The 24830-nt window shown below is 47.8% G+C and overlaps 1 protein-coding gene across 11 annotated transcripts in view; it reads right to left on the reverse strand.

Annotated features, from left to right (window-relative positions):
• ARHGEF2 (Rho/Rac guanine nucleotide exchange factor 2) overlaps positions 1-24830 on the reverse strand; it is a 724728-nt gene that overhangs the window by 220197 nt on the left and 479701 nt on the right. For 3 of the 11 annotated variants that reach the window (XM_085638391.1, XM_085638390.1, XM_085638388.1), the window contains exon 1: positions 3871-4191. The exons of 7 other annotated variants lie outside the window; for them this stretch is intronic. In XM_085638391.1, the coding sequence (XP_085494517.1) occupies positions 3871-3933 (63 nt within the window). In that variant the 5' untranslated portion in view covers positions 3934-4191. Of the gene's footprint in view, positions 1-3870; positions 4199-24830 lie in introns of those variants that run through there. One more of the 11 variants, XM_085638389.1, reaches the window with a different exon arrangement.

Genomic DNA, 24830 nt, shown 5'->3' on the forward strand with positions numbered 1-24830 from the left:
TCTCTGGCTGCGAAAACCTCGCCATTAAGGACCCTAGTTCCACCTATAAAAATATCAACTCTGTTTCTTTAAAGCTTTCAGTTCTGCCGCCCATTTTAAACGCAGGACTAGCGGGAAATATAACAGGACTGACGTGGACCGACTTACTAGGTCTTTCAGCGGGTGGATGTTTTGCGAAAGGCCTTTGGTTGCTTTAAGTGTTTCCTTTTCCGGGCTGCTAGTTACGTCATAGTTCACAAAACAGTGCACTGTGACACAGAGAGTTTAAGGTGGGCCTTGCCTTGAATGCGGGATCAACCTTGATCCACAGGCTATGATTAGCACAGGACTGGGGGTAGTCAGTTCAATCTTGGTAGCAATGTACAACAAGCACTGACAAAACCAGGTGGACTGGCCTTGGGCGTGCAAAGGTTTTTTTTACTAGGCATGTTTTGGAAACCGACGTAAAATGCACATCAATGGCAAATTATCAAAATAAAGGCGTGGCCCGGCAGCCACGGCACACTGGCCCAGGGCTGAGGCTGAGGTGCACTTCATTTCAGGTGCTCAGCAAAAATGCAGCCGCTCACGGTGCAAGGGAGCCCATGGCTTGCTTATGTGGGAGGAGGTATGATGGCCCCCTCCAGTGGGTGGATGTTTTTCCGTAAACCTTCGCTTGTTTTTCAGTCTTTCCTCGGAGGCAGCTGGTTACGTCAGGGGTCCCAAAACACCGAACTGGCTCGAATCTGGTTCTTCCGCAGGCCATTGCTTTCACGCCCTTTTCTTGCCACTTCCGCGTGACAGATTGCTGTGTTTGTTTTATGTCTAAGTGTGCCTCCTCTGCAGCCCTTAACACCTCTGCAGGCTAAGCCGCCCCCCACCAACCCCCCCTGCGGAACACGGCCGACGGGTCAGCCTCGCACCCAGTCTGCTGGGCAGGTTCCCTGGAGGAGTCAGTGTCACTGTCAGTCAACAGAGGTGCACCTTGAGGGTTCAAAGGTCACGCGTCCTCCCAAAACTAATAAACACTCGGAAGCCTGGGCAGTAAAGTGCGGGATCTCCCTTCATAGTGCATGCGCGCACTTTTAAAAACACAGTTGTCATCTTTTGAACTGCTCTGAAAGTCCATTTACTTTTTGTTTTTTTCATACAATATTCCTCAAGGTGTAATTTTGAAGCGTAGAATTTAACTGCTTAGTGGTTCAAGAAGCCCGGACCTACTTGGGGGCTGGGGGCACGGTTCACAGCCTGTGTGTTTCTTTTGCCCGTCACACCTTCGGCCTGGACTCCCTTTTCTTCGCGCAGGACAGCAGACCGGATTTTCAGACAGACTTCACATCTATGTGTGTGTCCACTTTCAGCCACTTCATCATTTTGACTTAATGCCTTTTGTGCCAAGCGTCTGTTCTCTGTACCGCCCCCTAGCGTACTTTTGATTCCCCGGCACACTGTTTGCGGAGTATTTATTCTTTGACAACTTCACATGTTTTGGTACTGTTTGCCCTCCTCCTCATATCTAAAGCTCCCGCTGTTTTAGCTCCTCGTGTCTCCGGTGAACACAAGCACTTGCCCCAGCAGGGGTAACGCCGGGTATCTCGGGCACTTCTTGTATTTCTACCATCGTGTTATATAGACATTGATAGGGTGACTTTTGCTTTTTTGGTTCAAGTGCTTCCAACTTTCGTCCCCTCGTCAGAGTGGTCTCCATGACTACCGCGCACCCTCGGGGGTTTCCTGTGGAGGACACAAAGGCAGCAGGATCCCAGCATAGCGATGCCCGAAGACAACCTCAAAACATGGATTCACAGCTTTACTGCCCTCATGGAGCTAGGGCACAGCATTTCAACATCTGGGCGGGCTTCTGCTAAAATAGAGAAATCAGCACAGCTCAAAGGAAAAACTAAATAAAGTCAGGGCGGGGCTTAGATGGCAGAACAGGAAAACCACACCACAGGCCCACTCATGGGCATCTCGGAATTTTAACCAACCAGCACTTAGCACAAAGGACTGGCTGATTCTAGGAAACGTGGCACTACCAGCGACCTCAAAGTACTCAAAGTCTAACAGATGAAAGGCTGGGGCCAGCACTGTGACGATTCAAACCACCCTCAGCGTCTGAAAGATGAAATGCTGGGCTCGGCGTGTGCTGTTTCAAACCTGTCAACAGCAGATACCGCAGAAGTTAAGTCGCAGGTGCAAAACCCACTGAACTATAGTACCGGCGGGCAACTTGATTCATCAGTTAGCACGTGTACATCATTGAAATACTATTTACAATGCTGATAGGGGAAGCCACAGGCGATCTTCCTCGTGACACGGCTGGTCGCGTGCAGTAGGGGTTCAAAACAAATGTACACACATGGCAGGTCGGGATTCTCACAAGCATGTGCACAGGACTGTCATAAGAAGGGTAAATACAATAAACGCGGGCACAAGAGTGTATACCAGAGATCAGACATGCATGCGTGGGGCATACAGATATGTTGGATGAGGCCAGCACGGGGCCGTTTCTTCTGAGCATGTATGTATTTTGTTGCACAGCTGCCCTGACACCAGAGAGCAGACTTCAGAGGCGAAGCGCGAACAAAAACTCCATTCTGCATCTGGAGATAATGTGTGTTTTTTCTGCCACCTTGCAAATTTAACGGGGAGGGAAACTTCACTGGGAACCGTCGTTATGATAACTTTAAAAATGCTGACACAAGGGCCTTCGGAGCACGCCTGGTTTAAACGAGAAAAGGGCCAGGGAAAGAGAACGAAGTCAGAAATCAAGAAAGAAACATATGAACAAAGTAACAAATACATTTAGAATAAAGAAGGCTGTAGGGATATCAAGAGCAAAGAAAACAGTGAGTGGGAAAGTGAGAGAAAGAAATATAGATCTCAGAAAATAACGGAAAAATAAAATCTTAGAAGTGTCCGGTGCCTCAAGGCACCATGTCTGCCCTTGAAATGAGGAAGCCAGAGGACGGCGTCTACGCTCTATTCCGGAGAAGCAGGTCCCCTCTACACTGCTGCCAAACACGGGCAATGTCATCATTTCAGCCCCCCCCCCCCCTGCTCCCTCGAGTGCCTAAACACAGAAGTCTGTGTGCTCACGACTCTCACTGCGCCTCTGCCGCACTGGCGCCCCCAGTCCACCGGGGAAACCCAAGCCCCGCTGCCGAAACCATAGAACGCACAAAAATGAACATTATCCGTCAAGAAAATGCACCATTTACACGGCGCGCACACCACAATCCCAACTGTGCTGCAGCTGTTCAGCAATCGTTGCCCCACTCAACATTACTCTTTTGATCAACCCTGGTACGGTGAAAGTCGTGGTCAGCCCAGTCACGATACAAGTCGGCGATCAGCCGGGTGCATACAGCCCCGTGCGGCAGGCGCAGTAACCCACCACGTCGCCTTCAATATGCTGCGGGGTCTCAAAAGGAAGAGGACCACAATCGCGGCCACGAGGACCACATGTGACTTGGCGAGACCCACCTGCTATTTGGGAGGCACCAAACAACACAGCCACGTGACTCGAGGAGCTATCCCGCCAGACTAGCCTGTCAGGATCCCGGTCTATGATAAGGGTACACGCACCTCTGCAATGCATCAGTTTAACTGTGATGAGGCGCTATGAAGTTACCATAATGCGGCGGTTGGCGCTACATTTACAAAATGAAAGCGAGCCGGGGAGACTGCTTCGGCCCACAGGCGAACTCATCAGAACCACAGGGGGTACGCATGACCCATCCGGGTGGCACCGCCAACTCTGCGCCGGGCGCATCTCGCGGTCCGGACCCACAATGGATTGACGCGCAGTCCAAGACTTCCAAGCGCCTCCCACACACACCAAGCGCCCCCGGCGCCCCCTAAATAAAACCCCCTTTCAAAGCCACCAACCTTCAGCGAGATCTCCTTGGTTCGGTCGATTCGCGCCCTGGTCAGAGACTCGATCCTCGACATAGTGTTCCGCAAGCACCAGAGTCCGGGTATCGCGTCGCTTCGGCGACAACAAAAAACGTCGCAAGAAACGAGGGGGAGTCTCCGTGGTTAGAAAGGGGAAGCAGAAGAAAGGCCGTCAGTCACTGGGTGCAAGCCTCATGCGGCGGCCTCATGCACAGGATGTGGCTGCGATGGAGTTACTTTGCATTATTCAAACCAAGCCCCCTTCCTCCCCCGCTCCATCTTCCTCCTCCTTCGGCTCCCTGCTCGGCCCATTGTGATGGGGGCGGGAGCTGGCTCTGCGCGCAGCGCCTGAGTTTCCCAAGTTGGGGGGAGGGGGCGTGGGGAGGCGGCTGTGGAACCACCCATGCTTTCCTGCCAAGGGAGGCGGGGTGAGAAAGAGACCTCACTGGGTGATGGAGAGGCGCTGCGGCTGTCCCGCGCCAGGTGCGAGGAGCTGACCGGCCTGGATTCTTATTTTCTACATTTGGATCTGCACTCCCACGTTCATAACGCACATGCAGAGCTAAAGTGTCAGAATGCGCCTGTCCCACCTCACGTTAAGAACATCCAGGGAGTGTACGGGTGCCAGCATGTCCAGGGGCACCGGCTGCCAGACCCGGAGTGCAGGAGGTAAAGCTATGCAGCGGAGTAACATCTGGGCACACGTGTACCCGTGGGCCGGTGGAAAGGGCCTTACAGACTGAAAGAGGCCACGTCACGAGGGTCAACTTCAGGCAGTGCGGACGCTTCGGCCACCAACACGAGCTTTGCGTTCAGGGAACGCTAGACTACTGTTGTAGTGTTAAAACTGGGAGCGCTAGTCCCTTGTAGTGTTAAAACTGGGACCGCTAGTCCCTTGTAGTGTTAAAACTGGGACCTCTAGCCCCTTGTAGTGTTAAAACTGGGACCGCTAGTCCATTGTAGTGTTAAGACTGGGACCTCTAGCCCCTTGTAGTGTTAAAACTTGGACCGCTAGTCCCTTGTAGTGTTAAAACTGGGACCTCTAGCCCATTGTTGTAGTGTTAAAACTGGGACCGCTAGCCCCTTGTTGTAGTGTTAAAACTGGGCTCTCTAGCCCCTTGTTGTAGTGTTAAAACTGGGACCTCTAGCGCCACTATTGTAGTGTTAAAACTGGGACCTCTAGCCCCTTGTTGTAGTGTTAAAACTGGGACCTCTAGCCCATTGTTGTTATGTTAAAACTGGGACCGCTAGCAACTTGTTGTAGTGTTAAAACTGGGACCGCTAGCCACTTGTTGTAGTGTTAAACTGGGACCTCTAGCCCCTTGTAGTGTTAAAACTGGGACATCTAACCCCTTGTAGTGTTATAACTGAGACCACTAGCCCCTTGTTGTAGTGTTAAAACTGGGACTGCAAGCCCCGTGTTGTAGTGTTAAAACTGGGCTCTCTAGCCCCTTGTTGTAGTGTTAAAACTAGGACCTCTAACCCATTCTTGTAGTGGTAAAACTAGGACTGCTAGCCACTAGTTGTAGTGTTAAAACTGGGATCTCGAGACCCATTGTTGTAGTGTTAAAACTGGGATCTCGAGCCCCATTGTTGTAGTGTTAAAACTGGGACGGCTAGCCCCTTGTTATAGTGTTAAAACTGGGACCGCTAGACCCTTGTTGTAGTGTTAAAATTAGGATCTCTAGCCCCACTGTTGTAGTGTTAAAACTGGGACCGCTAGCCCCTTGTTATAGTGTTAATACTGGGACCGCTAGACCCTTGTTGTAGTGTTAAAATTAGGATCTCTAGCCCCACTGTTGTAGTGTTAAAACTGGGACCGCTAGACTACCTTGTTGTAGTGTTAAAATTAGGATCTCTAGCCCCACTGTTGTAGTGTTAAAACTGGGACCGCTAGCCCCTTGGAGTGTTAAAACTGGGACCTCTAGCACATTGTTGTAGTGTTGAAACTGGGACCGCTAGCCCCTTGTTGTAGTGTTAAAACTGGGACTGCTAGCCCCTTGTTGTAGTGTTAAAACTGGGACCGCTAGCCCCTTGTTGTAGTGTTAAAACTGGGACCGCTAGCCCCTTTTGGTGTGTTAAATCTGGGACCGCTAGCCCTTTGTTGTAGTGTTAAAATCGGACCTCTAGCACATTGTTGTAGTGTTAAAACTGGGACCGCTAGCCCCTTGTAGTGTTGAAACTGGGACCGCTAGCCCCTTGTTGTAGTGTTAAAACTGGGACCGCTAGCCCCTTGTTTTAGTGTTAAAACTGGGACGGCTAGCCCCTTGTTTTAGTGTTAAAACTGGGACCCCTACCTCATTGTTGTAGTGATAAAACTGGGGCCGCTAGCCCCTTGTCGTAGTGTTAAAACTGGGACCCCTAACGCATTGTTGTAGTGATAAAACTGGGTCCGCTAGCCCCTTCTGTAGTGATAAAACTGGGACCTCAAACCCATTGTTGTAGTGATAAAACTGGGACCTCAAACCCATTATTGTAGTGATACAACTTGGACCTCTAGCACATTGTTGTAGTGTTAAAACTGGGAACGCTAGCCCCTTGTTGTAGTGTTAAAACTGGGACCGCTAGCCCCTTGTTGTAGTGTTAAAACCAGGACCGCTAGCCCCTTGTTGTAGTGTTAAAACCAGGACCGCTAGCCCCTTGTTGTAGTGTTAAAACTGGGACCTCTAACCCATTGCTGTAGTGTTAAAACTGGGACCGCTAGCCTTTTATTTTAGTGTTAAAACTGGGACATCTAGCCCATTGTTGTAGTGTTAAAACTGGGACCGCTAACCCATTATTGTAGTGTTAAAACTGGGACCGCTAGCCCCTTGTTGTAGTGTTAAAACTGGGACCTCTAACCCATTGTTGTAGTTTTAAAACTGGGACCGCAAGCCCCTTGTTGTAGTGTTAAAACAGGGATCTCTAGCCCCATTGCTGTAGTGTTAAAACTGGGACCGCTAGCCCCTTGTTGTAGTGTTAAAACAGGGACCTCTAGCCCATTGTTGTAGTGTTAAAACTGGGACATCTAGCCCATTGTTGTAGTGTTAAAACTGGGACCGCTAACCCATCGTTGTAGTGTTAAAACTGGGACCGCTAGACCCTTGTTTTAGTGTTAAAACTAGGACCTCTAACCCATTGTTCTAGTGTTAAAACTGGGACCGCTAGCCCCTTGTAGTGTTAAAACTGGGACATCTAACCCCTTGTAGTGTTATAACTGAGACCGCTAGCCTCTTGTTGTAGTGTTAAAACTGGGACCGCAAGCCCTGTGTTGTAGTGTTAAAACTGGGCTCTCTAGCCCCTTGTTGTAGTGTTAAAACTGGGCTCTCTAGCCCCTTGTTGTAGTGTTAAAACTGGGATCTCTAGACCCATTGTTGTAGTGTTAAAACTAGGACCTCTAACCCATTGTTGTAGTGTTAAAACTGGGACCGCTAGCCCCTTGTTATAGTGTTAAAACTGGGACCACTAGACCCTTGTTGTAGTGTTAAAACTAGGATCTCTAGCCCCATTGTTGTAGTGTTAAAACTGGGACGGCTAGCCCCTTGTTGTAGTGTTAAAACTGGGACCGCTAGACCCTTGTTGTAGTGTTAAAATTAGGATCTCTAGCCCCATTGTTGTAGTGTTAAAACTGGGACCGCTAGCCCCTTGTAGTGTTAAAATTGGAACCGCTAGCCCCTTGTAGTGTTAAAACTGGGACCGCTAGCCCCTTGTTGTAGTGTTAAAACTGGGACTGCTAGCCCCTTGTTGTAGGGTTAAGATTGGGATCGCTAGCCCCTTGTTGTAGTGTTAAAACTGGGGCCACTAGCCCCTTGTTGTAGTGTTAAAACTGGGACCGCTAGCCCCTTGTTGTAGTGTTAAAACTGGGACCTCTAGCACATTGTTGTAGTGTTAAAACTGGGACCGCTAACCCCTTGTTGGAGTGTTAAAACTGGGACCGCTAACCCCTTGTGGTAGTGTTAAAACTGGGACCGCTAGCCCCTTGTTGTAGTGTTAAAACTGGGACCGCTAGCCCCTTGTTGTAGTGTTAAAACTGGGACCGCTAGCCCCTTGTTTTAGTGTTAAAACTGGGACCCCTAACGCATTTTTGTAGTGATAAAACTGGGTCCGCAAGCCCCTTCTGTAGGGATAAAACTGGGACCTCAAACCCATTGTTGTAGTGATAAAATTGGGACCTCAAACCCATTGTTGTAGTGATAAAACTTGGACCTCTAGCACATTGTTGTAGTGTTAAAACTGGGACCGCTAGCCCCTTGTTGTAGTGTTAAAACTGGGATCTCTAGCCCCATTGTTGTAGTGTGAAAACTGGGACCGCTAGCCCCTTGTAGTGTTATAACTGAGACTGCTAGCCCCTTGTTGTAGTGTTAAAACTGGGCTCTCTAGCCCCTTGTTGTAGTGTTAAAACTGGGATCTCTAGACCCATTGTTGTAGTGTTAAAACTGGGATCTCTAGACCCATTGTTGTAGTGTTAAAACTGGGATCTCTAGACCCTTGTTGTAGTGTTAAAACTGGGCTCTCTAGCCCCTTGTTGTAGTGTTAAAACTGGGATCTCTAGACCCATTGTTGTAGTGTTAAAACTGGGACTGCTAGCAACTTGTTGTAGTGTTAAAACTGGGACCTCTAGCACACTTGTTGTAGTGTTAAAACTGGGACCTCTAACCCATTTTTGTTATGTTAAAACTGGGACCACTAGCCCCTTGTTGTGGTGTTAAAACTGGGACCGCTAGCCCCTTGTTGTAGTGTTAAAACTGGGACCTCTAGCCCATTGTTGTAGTGTTAAAACTGAGACTGCTAACCCATTGTTGTAGTGTTAAAACTGGGACCGCTAGCAACTTGTTGTAGTGTTAAAACTGGGACCTCTAGCCCCATTGTTGTAGTGTTAAAACTGGGACCGCTAGCCCCTTGTTATAGTGTTAAAACTGGGATCTCTAGCCCCATTGTTGTAGTGTGAAAACTGGGACCGCTAGCCCCTTGTAGTGTTATAACTGAGACTGCTAGCCCCTTGTTGTAGTGTTAAAACTGGGACCGCAAGCCCCGTGTTGTAGTGTTAAAACTGGGCTCTCTAGCCCCTTGCTGTAGTGTTAAAACTGGGATCTCCAGACCCATTGTTGTAGTGTTAAAACTGGGACCGCTAGCCCCTTGTTGTAGTGTTAAAACTGGGACCGCAAGCCCCGTGTTGCAGTGTTAAAACTGGGCTCTCTAGCCCCTTGCTGTAGTGTTAAAACTGAGACTGCTAGCCCCTTGTTGTAGTGTTAAAACCGGGACCTCTAACACACTTCTTGCAGTGTTAAAACTGGGCTCTCTGGCCCCATTGTTGTAGTGTTAAAACAGGGACCGCTAGCCTTTTGTTTTAGTGTTAAAACTGGGACCCCTAACCCATTTTTGTTACGTTAAAACTGGGACCGCTAGCCCCTTGTTGTGGTGTTAAAACTGGGACCGCTAGCCCCTTGTTGTGGTGTTAAAACTGGGACCGCTAGCCCCTTGTTGTAGTGTTAAATTTGGGACCGCTAGCCCATTTTTGTTACGTTAAAACTGGGATCTCTAGCCCCATTGCTGTAGTGTTAAAACTGGGACCGCTAGCCTTTTATTTTAGTGTAAAAAGTGGGACCTCTAACCCATTTTTGTTATGTTAAAACTGGGACCGCCAGCCCCTTGTTGTAGTGTTAAAACTGGGACATCTAGCCCATTGTTGTAGTGTTAAAACTGGGACCGCTAACCCATTGTTGTAGTATTATAACTGGGACATCTAGCCCATTGTTGTAGTGTTAAAACTGGGACATCTAGCCCATTGTTGTAGTGTTAAAACTGGGACCGCTAACCCATTGTTGTAGTGTTATAACTGGGACCGCTAGCCCCTTGTTGTCGTGTTGAAACCCGACCTCTAGCCCCTTGTTGTAGTGTTAAAACTGGAACCGCTAGTCCCTTGTAGTGTTAAAACTAGGACATCTAGCCCATTGTTGTAGTGTTAAAACTGGGACCGCTAACCCATCGTTGTAGTGTTATATCTGGGACCGCTAGCCCCTTGTTGTCGTGTTGAAACCGGACCTCTAGCCCCTTGTTGTAGTGTTAAAACTGGAACCGCTTGCCTCTTGTGGTAGTGTTAAAAGCGGAACCTCTAACACACTTGTTGCAGTGTTAAAACCGGACCTCTAGCCCCTTGTAGTGTTAAAACTAGGACTGCTAGCCCCTTGTTGTAGTGTTGAAACCGGACCTCTAGCCTCTTGTGGTGTTAAAACTGGGACCGCTAGCCACTTGTTGTAGTGTTAAAACTGGGGCCACTAACCCCTTGTTGTAGTGTTAAAACTGGGGCCACTAGCCCCTTGTTGTAGTGTTAAATTTGGGACCGCTAGCCCCATTGTTGTAGTGTTGAAAACAAACTGCGAGACCCAGAATGCAAAGGGTCACTGGCTGTAAAGTCAGAACTATATCCGACGGTCACACTGGGCATGTCATCGGTTTATTATTTCAGTATCCCAGTCTGAAACCTCTTCTTCCAGACCCATTAGGGAGCTCAAAGTGAACCCCAAGGCCTGGCGAGACATCAAGAGGGGCTCCTGATAGGGCGAGGAAGATGATGGTGTGTTATGTACATGACACTGAGCACAGCATCCACATGTGGAGGCCACAGCCAGAGGTCTGAGTTCAATTCAACGCTTCCAGCTGGAGGCCAGCAGCAGTCCCAAAGGCCGCGACTGAGGTACTGTGTGTTGTTCTGGGAGTGGCTTCCTGGAGCACTGAATGCAGCTTTGAGGCCATCAACTGGATGGGTGCCAGCCGTGGACAGCAACTGTGCCCTGTTTTGGAGACCTCATCTGCAGGATTTGGAAGCCACAGGAGAACTACTCAGTCGAGTTTAGGGGTTTCATCTCAGTAACAGGTCTGCTTTTGAAGACCTCATGATTGACCAGACCACTGTGTCCACGTACGCTTGAGGCAGGGCGTGGGGACTCCCCACATCCAGCTCAGGGGTCTCCTTTAAGAAATCGGTGCATTCTGGGGCTCGTGGTTCTTTGGCTTCAGATAAATTGGACAAACATCTGAGAATAGTGATTTGTAAAAGGAAAACGACAGCTGGGTAAATGCTGCCTGCCTGGCGCCGAGTGATGAGGGATGTGGCACCCCTACAGATAAAACAAAGCACTGACAGAGTCAGAAGGTCCGGTCATGGCAAGGGTGCAATGCATGCATGTATTTATTTCTATGCAGTATACAAACAGGTGTCAAACGACCCCCGACATAGACAAAGTCAGGAGTGACCCCGCCGCAGGGCCCACCAGCCCTGGCACTGAGGGGCTTTCCTTTCCAAATGCCTGCACTCCTGCAATCAAGCGGAATGGCACCATCAAATAACAGGGCAGCCAAGGGGTGGAGCGGGCCGACCCACAGCCACGCGCTGTATCCGGAAGTGCGCGGAAGCGAAATGTGAATGACACCTGAAGCGACCAATGGACGGAAAGGGTTGGCTGGAAGCGCGCGCATTTCTGGAAAAGATGAGTTCAATGAATCAACGAAAGCTGTCTTTAGGCTAAACCTATAAAGGAGAGGCGCAAAAGGAAATACATATTCAGGTAAAGGTAGGGGGTGAATGAACGGAGGACAGTCCTAGTGGCAGAAACAAAATGCCAGCTTCATTCCTGTGCTGGCACAGGGGCACTGTGCAGAGAGGAAGCAAAGGTGAAACCAGTATTACTGCAGGGTCGTTGGTGCCAAAAGCAGACAGCGAAGGTCAGACGGTGGACCGGAGGTCATGTTCTCCTGCCCAAGCCTACCTTCTGTGGGTATATGATCTCCTCAGAGTCCCTAATGTTCCCTGCCGCTAATTAACTGGCTTCTACAAGTCACGTCATGATTGGGACAGAGGCCAAGTAGCCAATGTGGCCAAATGTTCCTTAAACCCCAAACATGGAGGAAGGCAGGGCTTAGCGGTCAAGCTGAAGGTTCCAAAGCCAGCCGTCCAGGGTTTGAATCCCAGCTACTCCCCCCTTGACCCAACTGTGTGATCCTGTGACTCGCTTTACTGGCCTCTTAGGCGCAGCTGCCAATCGGTCTCATGCCGTGTTGGAGACCCTTAAACAATTCGAGCTTTTCAGCCAACAGCACTTTACATGCAAGGGTCACTGAGCCCATCCCTCCAGTGTTAAAACATTACAAGTGTTACATCCGAGCTTAACAAGAGCAATGGCGCTGGTTTGTCTGTGCTTTGAGGGCTCTCTTGAAATAACTGTTGTGTGGGAACTGTGTCTGTGGTGAAAGATGAATGCGCGCACACACAAGGGAGCATAATATTTCGTGACACAGAAGGAACCCTTCCTTGTACTGAGTTTTAAATATGTCTATCAAACGAAGACATTTATACTGCCTTGGCAAAGTTCAGCCTCCTTAGGACCAGTTTCACGCTGCCAACAACTGAAGAGGACCAGGTAACCATTAAAAAGCGCCTGGAGGCTGAGCTACTTTAGCTGCACCATGCCTGGGTATTTTTGGTTAACTGTTGATCTGGATGAGGTACAAATATTTTTTTTTGTTGACTCGGCAAATTACCCTTCAAGGGCGGAGTATGCAGCAAGCGGTAAATCCATAACTAAGAGGAAAACGTCACAGCCACACAATTACGTTTTTCCAGCTGCTTTACTGCCCAAGTCTGTATCCTTAAAAGAAGCACATTGTGTGAATGTGTGTGTGTTTTTTTAACTATAAACTTCCTACAGAAAGAAACGACTTCTGAGAAAGCTGATGTTATCTCTCAGTCCTGGAGGCTGTGCTGGAACTCTGGACAATGGAACTGCAACTTCTGTACCTTGCTCATTCGCCCATAGGTATAAACTAACTAAACCTATAAACATTCCTCCAATTTTTTTCTGAATCACAACTGCTGCTTTTACCACTAAAGTATGCTTAGTTCCTTTGAAGGTATTGTTTTTACAATGCCTGAGCCCTCATGTGCAGGTGGTAGTCCTGCCAACAAGGGCCAGGGGTCCTGGTTAGCTTTTCCACTCTCAACTCTGATACTTACTCTTTCTTTCTGGGTCAGTTTTAGGTCTTGCCTATTTGGCAGTGAATGTGCTGCCTGTTTCAAGCCATATTTTTGGCTTACAGTGGGCTTATAGCCCATCCATTGCTTACCATTGGTTGGCTTTATTGTCATTCTAATTTGCTTCTTATTCTCTAGACCATGTGGACTTTACTTCCTCTTCGTGCATATATGTCCCTCCCTTGGAGCATGGATGCATTACTTGTGTCCTTCCACTCTTCAGTTTTCTAGTGCTACTTTTTAAATTTTGTTTAAGCACTCCATGAGTGTGCACAATTTCCAGTTGTCTCCTTTGTGTACTTTTCTCCCCACCTCCCTCATGCTCCGTGTTCCCATCTGCGTGTGCTTCTCCCTCACCCCTGCCGCGTTGCTTTCTCATGTGTCTGCTTCTCCTCACCAGCTTCATGTTGCTCTCTTTCCCCCGTTGGGGACCCAATCCATGCTGTCATTGATGCTTCCCCCCACCCTCACCCTCCATGTTGTTTACACACTCATATCCACCATTTTGCTTCCTCGCAGCACCCGTGCCCCCAGGATGCTCCCAGCCCCAACCCTGTGTGGCTTCCGCCCACCACCTTCAACCACAGTGTGTGCTCCCACCTCGCTTTTCCACCCCTTTGTTGCCCCCACACCTGATTAAAATAAATACTTTTGCACATTTTGTTTCCTTTTTACTTATTAATCCAACACATAGTTATTTTTTTAATTCTTCAGCTATCAATGGTGCTGTGCAGCATGACTTAAGATCATTGGCAAAACCAGAAGGTACCAAAAGTGAGACCTATTGGGTTTGTCAATGCTTGTTATTACTCCGGTCTCCAGGTGTGTCACAGCTGTCCACGGGGTCTCTTACCATTGTTAGTCTTGCTCCACCCAGGTTTGTGCCAAGGTTAGCTGAAAGGGAGCTGGGACTGGGTTGCGTGTGGCAAGCCCCGTCATCTGATGCCACTCCTAGGCCGACCTTATGAAACCTGATGAGAGACCGGACCCAGCCAGAATGAAACCAGAAACACTGGCGGAACTGCTGAGCACCGGTACAAACCACACTTTGGCAACAGTGCCTTCAGAAAACCTGCAGAAAAAAGAGACCTGACTGCAAGGGTGATATCATGTCACCAGCAGACACTTGGGCAAAGCAGGGCCTCACGGATGGAAGGGCCCTCCATAAGGGTTCATCTGAGGTGGCCAGGAGTTGCAGCTGACACACAGACGTGCCTCTTGGTACTCGCGACACTGCCCTGGTTACCTCTGGTTTCAGGGGTCCCAACAGAAGGATGAGAAAGTAACCAGGGCTACAGGAGCACTGTTTACTTCCTTCAGTTTCCATTCCCTGCTCTTCACGAAGCCACCAAGCCGCAAATAGGAGACTATTGAGAGACCAAAGATGGCATAAGGTGTCAACCCAGTGATGTCATCATTTTGGGGGTCATCCAAGGTGCTTGATGTCCCTTCCACTAGCCCTGGCAATTGAATGATTCGAATGTAATGGCTGCTCCCAAGTAGCAGCTGCAGAGGAGCACTGTCCTTGGCACCAGGTGGCATGAAAGAGACACAAAATAGATGGTGAGCTGAAGATCCTCACCAGGGATAGGCGCAAAGCAAGAGCAGGCAGCGGGGTTTAAAGGTCTGCGCCTCCTGCTGGTCCCAGTGACGCCCTGTGAGGGCGTCCATGTCCACTCACAAATGTTTGTGACCTGGAAGTAGTCCAGGCTGACTGCGGCTTGTAGCAATGACCCATGTCTTTGTAGCATTGGTTACCCTGGCTGTCACCATTGCGTGGCATGTCACGGTGCCCGTCATTTTAGGACTGTAGTTGCTTTAGAGACTATTTTAATTCTATAAAGATGAATTCAATCAGTGGATTTAGTCTGTTTGGTCCCCGGGGGGCATCGAGTTAGCTGTGGGTGCCATAGATGTACTGCTGGAATGCCAACCCTGTTTGCTGAGGATGGCAGCTATTTTCTGGACGGTGATGACCAGCAGCACCCATGGTCAATGCCAATTCATGTCGAGTGGTACAATCCACAATGCTCCAGGTGCTCTGCGTGGTCCCCCTTCAAAACATTGTTTTTAGTTCATGAACAAAGCTTGGCTTATACGTGGTCAATCCTAGACGACTATGGGTTGCTTGTTCTAGTGTCGCCCTGTCTTAGTATCGTGGCCTGTGTCTCCCAATATCAGGACTCAAGTCTCTTGACTAGGGGTTCCTGCTTCCATTTCATAGCGCCTTTCATCATGTGGTGGCTCTAATCTTGGTACCAAAGTTCCACTGCCCTCTGCAAGAGATGTGCATTCCACTTGCCCCAGGGCCTGTGGTGCGCCTGCACCGGGGGAGTTTCTCCTCTGCAGTGTTGTGTTGACAGTAGCATTTAAAATGATCAAATCTCCGGCCCTTTCCATTGCAATGACAAAAAGACACATACGTGACCATGGTTGATGAGTTCCTCTGATGAAATATGAGAAAACCAAAACATGTCAGGAAATTGAACTTAAGAAGGTAATATTAGGTAAGAATGTGAACTAGAATGCTGTGCAAGAAATGATGAAAAGAAAGGTCAAAGGTGCTCCAACTTTGAAAACTAAAGGAGCTCATTTGTTTAGGTGCTGGAACACTAATAATGTTGTTATGTGATATTTTCCTACTGTGAGTGTCTCCTTGGCCAATGTGGAGCAGGACAACGCCTTATGTGCGTGAGTTCGGTCCCTGTCTGAAGTGGCGTGGTGAGTGAGAAACAATAGACTTGAAGGCACCAAAGACCAAAGGCCAGTGGCTGGGACTTTTACAAGCAGTCTCCCCATCACTAGTTCTCCACTGGTTGTTTCGAGTGAGATTCCCAAGTGCAGTGGGTACGTCCAAACACGGGCCGCGTCATCCCTGCGTCACAGGACTCACGCTGCACCTGAGTGAGGAGGCCAAACATGATGAGGCTGACCATGGTTTGGGGTTGTTGTGTTCCTGTTGGGGGGGGGGCTTGGCCTTGCAGTAGGGGTTGAACTGTTCATATAGGGCAGGTTCGAGTCTGATGTGGATACGGTTGGTCCCAGTCTGAAGTGGCATCGTGGAAGAAAACAAGAGACTAGAATGGGACCCTGAAAAATTTCCAGTGGCTGAGGGAGCGCTCCACGTTCAGCAAACCACCTTCATGTTTTTTCCTTAGATTCCAGGGTCTTTGGTGTTGTTGGGAAGCCACTCTGCACTGGCGGTGGTGGCCCTCCGATCCCAAATATTGGAAGTAAGATCATCAGTGTTCCAGTTGTGTGCCCGGGACTACAGCATACAAGTCACCTCCCCTTTAAAATACTTCCAGTTTTGGTACTTGTCAACTTCTTGCACATTCTCATTCCAAAAATATCCCTCAACCCAATGTAAGAAAAAGAAGAAAAAATAATTTCCTTAGTAGCAGAGTTCAGGTATTTCATCATCATATTTTAAAATAAATTGGCTTATGTTTCGGAGGGTCAGAGATGCTCTGAGCTACGATAGCAAAAAAAAAAGATCAGAGCCTCGTTGTTGGAGAACTGATTTTGTCTTTGAACTTCGAAGTACCAGAATCATGTAATTGTAGGCCCAAAACAGTCTGCGACAAAATATAGTGACTGATGTAAGTCAATGGACAATAGAAGCCTGCATCATTTTGCCCAAAATCTCACCCTTGAAAGTGCCTTGGCCATGCTGGTGCATGGCAGGACACGGCATCACGTGTGCCAATGTGCCTCACAGCTGTTTCTGAATAGGGTGCCAATGTTCCTCTGAATTTCCTGAGATAGTTGAGATAAGCAAGCCATTGAAGTGGTCTACAATATATTTGCCCCCTTCCCTCTGTAAGTAGTTCTTTAGTTGGGCAAGTGAGGACATGGTGAGGTGTAGGCGGCTTCCTTCAGGCGTAGAGCTGGGCTTTGGTTTTTGCTTTGTTCGCCATAAGTTGGCAGGGTATGCTCAGACGTGAGTCCCTTGCTCACTTTGCCACTGGATTCAAGCAAGCCTGGCTGAAGACGGCTGAAATGCCAGAAACCGGTCCTAGGAAGCTTGTTTCTGGTCCAGATAAGACATGGCTTGGCAGTTCGGGCTGGACTGTTCCCATGAGGCACAGGGTCAGACTGATTTGCATATGGCCATGTCTGAACTGGGGTGGCAGAGTGGGCTAAAGAACGGTGATGGATTAAACCCAGATCAGTTGACTGGGGGTGAGTGCTTGCAATGTTCAACACTCCGTCCATCATTTCCTTTGGTTTTTGTAGAGCTGGGCTCTCACATATGGAATGGCATCTGATTTGGTATTGGAGTACCTCTCGTACTTCCACAAAGGGACAAAATGTTGAGTGCCCTGGAAGTGTCCACATAGGGGATGGAGATGTTATGCATTCGACTCCGGGTGTAGAAACACTGCCGCTATCCTGCATTGTGACGGAGGAGGACACTGCTCATTAGGACATTTTGGTGAGAACGTTTTTGAGAGAAAGCAGCACATTTCAGTAAGTGGTGCAGGGAGTTTCTATCACACCCTTCATGTTTTATTAGGCTCTTCCTCGTTTCCTCAGCATGTCTACCCTTATATAAGGGCAAAAGCCTAGGAACATACACTGGGAAAGCCTCTGAAGAAATGCCACAGAAAATTGGACAGGGTTTGGGGACTTTAAACTAAGTCCATCAGAAGGCAAGTCGCCATTTCGGGAAGCTAGGATGCACTTAAAATGGTTGCGATCTGTACAAATCCACAAAAGGTTATCAGATCTCTACCGAATATGCTCATTGCTTGTTAATTCTTCCTGGAGTGCCACAATTTTTGATTGCTAGAGAGCACATCAAGATGGCAGAGGTTTGCCAAGTTGATTTTAAGATTATAATCGTGAAAAAAAAAAAGTTCATCTTCAATGCCCAAATTGACCCTGATGTCAAGGTTGTTGATATCAGGGTAGATCGAAAATCCGTCTGTGAGCACAGTGCCCGCTGTACACTGTCAAAGGTAGTGTCCAGTGGGCGCTGGGGTGAAAGATGTAGCTTGCCACAGCCAAAGGCATCATTCCCCAGCCAGTCCCAGTGCAGTTGGTCCAAACAATGAGTGAGGTGGGCAGGGGACTGGCATGGGTCAAAGGATTCATAGAGTGCCCTCTGTGGGCAGGGAGCGAGGCGTGACCAAACATCAGTACCAATACCCGCTGCGCATGGACATAGCTTTGTGCACCCCTGGAGCACTTTGGTATTACAGAAGGGGCCGCAGAAGTTTGTGTGGCCCCTTCTGTAATACAGAGAGCACTGGCACACATGTAGCGCCAGCGATATCGCAAGAGGGCGTTCCCTCGTTTGCTTTGGGGCATGGCCCCATGCAAATAAAGGAATCTCTTTACCTCCGTGCCTGCACCATATCACAGATGCGGGTGCAGATGTAAAGCAGCTGTCAGGAGTGCACCTCAAAAAGGTGGCCACTGTTAGTGCACCCCCCTGATGGCAGCCCTTTGGAGGGAGTCAAGGTAGACCCATGGACCCCTCAGACATCCTCCTGTAGGTGGGTGCAATCCCTCACTGCACACGCCTGCAAGGGATTTCTTTACCCTCTTAAAAGTGCAGGCAAGTCCCGCATGCATGTGAAACTGGAGCGGCTGCTTTAAAGCAGCTCCGTATTTCTCCTGGATGTGCTGCCCCCAGGGCAGCATGAGTTTGCAGCTGCTCTGAGGGCAGCTCATTCAATATAGCAGGGCGCACCTTCCCTGTTTGCGCACGGCGCACCGGTTTGAAGGTGCGCCATGTTGGGAACAGGGAAAGTGCGCCCTGTATGCAATAGGGCCCTGATGGTGTTTTCAGGATGTACATGGTACCCATTATGTCCCCTATACTAAAGTTATCAGGGCAGATTGCATTTTTTGTTTACAACAGGAACTGAGTTACCTTCAGATCTAAAGAACAATAACTACTTTATTCAAAGAACACGTGTTTATGTCACTGCGTGCATGCGCACTGGACTGTCCATACTCCCCTGTAGTGAATGGAAACCATATAAAAGGCACAGGATACACTGTAAAATACTGAACTCGTGAGCAAAGGAGAATGCATGAAACTGAAAGACAAGACTTTAGCAGAGAACGCATTAAAAAGATTTATACTGGAAAAATGAAATTGTGATTTTCCTATACTCATGCACCTTCGCTCTACAGGTGGCACTTAACCAGAAAAGACACTGAGCAGCACTTCCAGGTATCCCCACACTAACCTGTTTCTCTCTGTTGCTGAAGGACAATACGGAGGAGATTCCCGCGGCTGAACCCTCCTTCATAACTATATGTATTGTGGAGGAAATTCATCCAGTGGATTCTGCTGTGTATTTAGAGTTTTTTCCAGACGCTCAGTGGCGGCTCTTCCATTAAGGCAGAGGAGCGTCCCCCCACTGCTCTGCGAGCAGCGTAAAAAGGATGACGAAAGTGATAATAACTAATCATTTTAGTTTTTCTTCCTGCTTTGGTGCCGTGCGGGGCGGGCGGGTGAGGCTGGGCTGGCCAGTGCAGGGGGCAGGGGAAATAGTGTTAACCACACTCACTAAGTAAGCATGACTGCTTGGGCCGGCCAAACCGTCATGCGCACTTTGCATCTTCCCCACCAGGCTGCATTACACAGCCTGGTGGGGAAGCTGCCCAACCTCCAAGCCCTTGTCTGAGTGCCGAACCACGGTGCTCAGACCAATCACAACGCTGCTGTGAGGCAGCGTTGTGGTTGGACAGGGGATTCTGGGAAGCTGTGTGCTTCTTCCTGTTGCTGCCAGAAGACGACTAAGGGGAGAGGGGGCGGCACCCTGTGGCACCCAGGTAAGTTATATTTTGTTGTATTCTCCTCGCCTCACCACCCGCGCGCAGTAGCGGCCGCTACTGCCGACACTTGACGATGTTTTAGTTTTCTCCAACCTCTAAATGAGGCCCCAAGGCCATTAAAACAGCAGCGGTCCAAATTCAGCATCGTATTTGACTGAATGGGCCTTGTAAGCTTTACTCTCATTGGACCGCTTCCTGATGTTGAAGCCTGTGGTGTTGTGTTTGGCAAACTCCTTGTAATGAAAAGAAGCTAAGCAAAGAGGTTTAGGGATGCGGACCTTCAATTTGGCAGCCATACCAGGTTGTTAAATGACTAGCCTTGTACTGCTTCTCAAGGTTAAGGAAACATGCAGACAATTTACGGCTTGCCCGAGGCAGTGGAATGAATCAAAATTGGAAGTAAATGTGCTGAATAGAACTGAAAGCACAGAGATATTTACAGTGCGCGTGTAGGAATTGACATCAGAGGTGAACCCGACTTCTACAGAATATGTTGTAGATGCATTGTAAGTATAGCTCATGATTCGATCGCTAATATATATATATATATACACACACATTCATACCCTGTGTGAGGTGGGTGGTTAGCCCCAGGGTCCAACTTATAGCCAGGCCCTGCCCCAACAGCTAAACCCTCAGCACATATAGCCAGTGCTTAATTTGAGCTGGAGCTTTCCGGTGCTGAGCACCGGCACCTAATTGGTTTCCGGTGCTCGGCAACGGGACCTAATTGTCAACACCACACTTAGGGCAGTCTGCCACAAGGTGGCGCTGCTCATGTAATTTAGAGATTAACAGTTGTTTAGGAAAACAATATACATTAACAAAATGACTAATACCTGCCTCCCCAGCCATTCCTTTAGCTTTGGGGACCTAGAATAATCTGAACTGTTGCATTTACATGCGAGAGAGATGGTTAGTGTTTTTTTTGGCAGCGATGACAGGGGTCATGGGTGGTGCAAGCTGCAGTGGCCTCCTGGTCAGAGCCCTGGCACGTAATATTTTACAAATTAAGCACTGCATATAGCCTTTGGCTGTGAGCGGCGTTGGGTTGACTGTGGCCTCCACCCTCCCCCGCAGGCAGACAACCTCCTACAGACCCCTACCCCATAGCAGTCTTTATTTCTTTTCTTTTTTTTTGCCGGGTCCACGGGAATTCCATGGGACTACCAGGGGGCTGCGCTGGCACCCCCAAGACTGTGACAACCCTAAAATATATATTTTAGTAAATTTGTTTCCTGGGAGGCGTCCTCTGGGACCCACCACCCCTCAAGAGCTAGGCGGTCAGTGTATCACAACCCTAATACTGTATTTGCTTTTTTACTTTTTTTTTTTAGGACTAGCGGACTGCATCCTGTAACTGGAGGTGCTACGTTTCTCTTCTTGTTGCTGCCAGCCAATCATAGCTCTTAGTCCTGTAGGACGGGTCTCTGTCCTGCAGCTCCAGTCTATTAGACTGCTTTATTTTGCCATTTAGGTAATCTAGGTAATTTCTCTAAAACTGCTCAACAAATATACGCCAAATCTTAAAAACCCCAGTTTTTGGGTAAAGATCTACCTTCCTGACAAATTTAGTGCAATTCTGTTGAGCCGGTTTTTCTGCAGTGTTGTCTAATTTGCCCTATGGAAATTATATGGGGAAAAGGGTGTTTTGTGATTCCCTTTGTCTTGGCCTCCGCTTGACGGATCTCTCCACACCTTTCCAGGAAAGAGCGGAGGTGGATGAAATTCATAAATAATCATTTACTGAGCTAATTATAATTTGCTTGGCTGGACTAATGTAATGTTTGTCATGAGACAAAGAAGATTGAAGAATAAATATTGGACATACTTTTTTTTTACAATCAACTGCGTTTGTCTACTTGAGGGACAAAATATACAGGATGATATCACTGTGCCATCACAGACATTTGGGATTCCAATTGTGACAATAGTATTAAGCGCTATATTAAGTTCTGAGTGCTTCCTTTTGTGCTCACACATTTCATCACTAGTGACATATTACATCACTCATGACCCCTGGTGGGTCCCTCTGGGTTCCAACCATTCACCATTTTTTGTGTTGGATATTGACAAGCAATCACCTCTGATGCGTTCCAAAATTAGCACTTTACAACGAGGACCTCCTGAAAGGAAAAAAGGACTTAAGGACACCTGAATATGAAGTGCAAGACACAGGGGCTTGGTGGACAAAGCCGTATATACATTTAATATGATACTTCAGTGATGGTAATAGATCTTGTTGACTTCCTGCTAAACACCTTCTCAAAGCACCCATACCTCACACAGGAAGTCCATGGTGTCCAACAGCTGCTGTCACACCGAGCCTTTTGAGATTAAATATGTCTACAAAGAGAAATAATAGCTCTTAGGAGAGTTGGGGTGGGCGGAGGGCAGCAGAAGCCCCAGCCTGAAAAGGCTGACAACTTGTTTGGGCTCTCCCTTTCACATCTCTGCAGGGTTGGTGGATTAGTAGAACTGTTATATATGGTGCAGGCACAATAAAGCAAAGGAAATAGAAGGATGTATGGACAATACAGTAAATGATCATTTGACCTAGTTACAGTAAACTAACAAGCAACTGAAATGAAAAGAAACAAGTAGTGGCAAAGCTAAACAGACTGGTGTTGGTTGTCAGCCTTTTGGCTTTGTCAATGATTTCTTTGGAGTTGTTTTTATACAATGATATTGTTGTGGGAGCAGCTAGACCCTCGCCAATATTAAAAATAAAACATTCAGGGAAAAACAAAAAGATTTTTTGGTCTCAAAGAACACTTAAACATAGCAGTCCATGGCACTGAGGGGATCTAGCCTGGGCAAAGATGTTCCCTGGCATATGACAAATGTGAATGATACAAAATTAGATCAATGGATGAAGAGGGCTGGCTTAAAGCCTCCATAAATAAGTATATGTACGTTCTTGGCTAACACCAGACCTAAAATCCAGAGCCACATAAAACAAAGTTTTCACTTTGAAAAAAACAAAACAAAATGTCCATAGTGTTCTCTTTTCACAAGGAATTTGGGCAGGTTTTTTTTTATTTTCCCCTCTATACTTTTGTTTTTTGTTGCCCACATGAGCATCTTTCTTAAAAGAGGGTGCTCTCAGTTTGCAAGAGAGAGTGGGTTGACCATGTCCCCTACCAATGAAGATGCCTGACATCTGCACACTCTTATCAAGTGCTCCCTCCAATAATTTGGTAGGATGTGCCAGCTTCGCATCAGGGAAAGAAGACTTGACCACCACGATCTGTGACAAGACAGCAGTGCCCTGCTTTTAAAAAAGAAAACTTTTTGTATAGCAGAAAGATTTAAATCTGAATGTAAAATGCATAGCTGTCAAATGGTGCCATGTCAAGAGGGACAGTTCAGCCGGTACAGGTTTTGCAGCCCACAGCAGGAAGGTCCTCTTTCTTTGGTCCTTTTATAGACCTGCCTTAGTCCAGATTTTTTGATTTTACTAAATTATACAATATACTTAGTTTAAAGTGCTTTCACTGAGCCCTCTTCATCCATTGGTCTGTTGTTGAGTCCTGCACATTCTTTTCATCCACTGCAACATACAGCATGGGGTAAGGACCCAGCCCATTTCAGCCATTGGTTGACTTCTCTGTGGGTTATAGCATTTTTTCATTTCACGAAGAGCATTTGTACATACAAAGTAGTTCCCTTTAGTGCCAGCGACTTCTATTGCAGTGTATGCTTTCCGAAACAAAAAAAATACTTATGCTTTTAGGCATTTCTTTTGACAAATGCTTGGCAGCTTTCCCAACAATACGTTTTTCCAAAGATCATGACAAACCAAAAGGGACACTGACAAAGCCAAAAAGCTGGCAGTCAATGCATAACCTGTTGGCTTTGCCAATGCTTGTTTATTATGGAAAAATGGCATGTACGTGTCCTAGCCTCATTTAGTGTCTTAAGCACCTCAAAAGGAATCTTTTCCTCCTCTGTTTTGCCCAATCGTTCTGGCAATGTCCCATCTCTTAGCCTTATTCGGGGAAAAGATGTAGGCATGGCGACCTGCTCTTATGTAAGCATCAGCACACTCTCTATTGCAATCACGATGCCTTAAAATAACCTATCATTATCATCAATGAGAAAGAAAATAGTAACATCTCGTAGCACACCTGTGCAGAGGAAAAGAATGCGCAAGAGCACATGCATCCCAGACATAGGGCCATACGGCCTTCCTCCCTCAAACCAGGCTGAATGGCCACAACTGAGTCAGTAAACACAGAACAGATGAAACTGGGCCCACCGCCGTTCACATACAAACATCAGGCAAAGTTTGTGTTACACCAGACACAACTAACATGACTGCAACAAAAACAACCAAAACCTTGCAAAAAATAACTCCATCACCTGCCCATGGCCCAAAGCTGTTTTAATTGATCAAATGTGCTATACAACATGCGAACAAACTATTCTGGGTTTTACAACTCTAGAACAGCAGCGCTTGGCGCAGTAAATACTTTTACTTAAGAAAGAAAAAAGTATTTTCAATGGAGGCTAAGAGAAAAATCATTGGTTATATGGGAAAAGTCCGAAGTTGAGGCGCTCATTTGTAGGGAGAGCATTCTCATTCTAGCTGAGGGCGAGCTAAGGCAGCTGGTTGCTCAGTGCAGGGCTGACCATCTGCTGTCACTATAACTCGATTGTATGGTATGATGGTATTTCTAATGTGCTTTCCTCCCTCTTGTCTTGGCTCCACAGCGCTCTGCATCTCTTCCAGTTGGTAGTTACCCAAACTTCCATAATGCAAGACATGTTCTCGCTGACCCTATGATTAACACACTTATTCGAGAACCCACTGTGTGCAGTCAGTCATTGGCGGGGCTAGAGTCGGGGGTAGACGCGGGTAGACGCCATCTACTCACTATTTTCAGAGAGAAGGCGTCATCTGCCTTGCTAGCAAGCAAAGCTAGTGCTTTCAGCCAGATCTCACAGGAATATGCCGAGCTCCTCTCATGCGATTTTCAGACACCAGGAATCTTTCAGCAGCGCATGCAGGTTGTCTGCTTCCAGCAGCAACATGCAGGTGGGGAAGGGGCCAGTCACATGCAAGCTGGGCCCATAGCAATGGCTGAAGGCCTCTTTTTGTTGGAGTATGCTGGCTGGGAGCTATCTTACGCCTAGATGTAATGGA

Source organism: Triturus cristatus, chromosome 12 (assembly GCF_964204655.1).
Source record: "Triturus cristatus chromosome 12, aTriCri1.1, whole genome shotgun sequence".
Classification (NCBI taxonomy): Eukaryota; Metazoa; Chordata; class Amphibia; order Caudata; family Salamandridae; genus Triturus; species Triturus cristatus.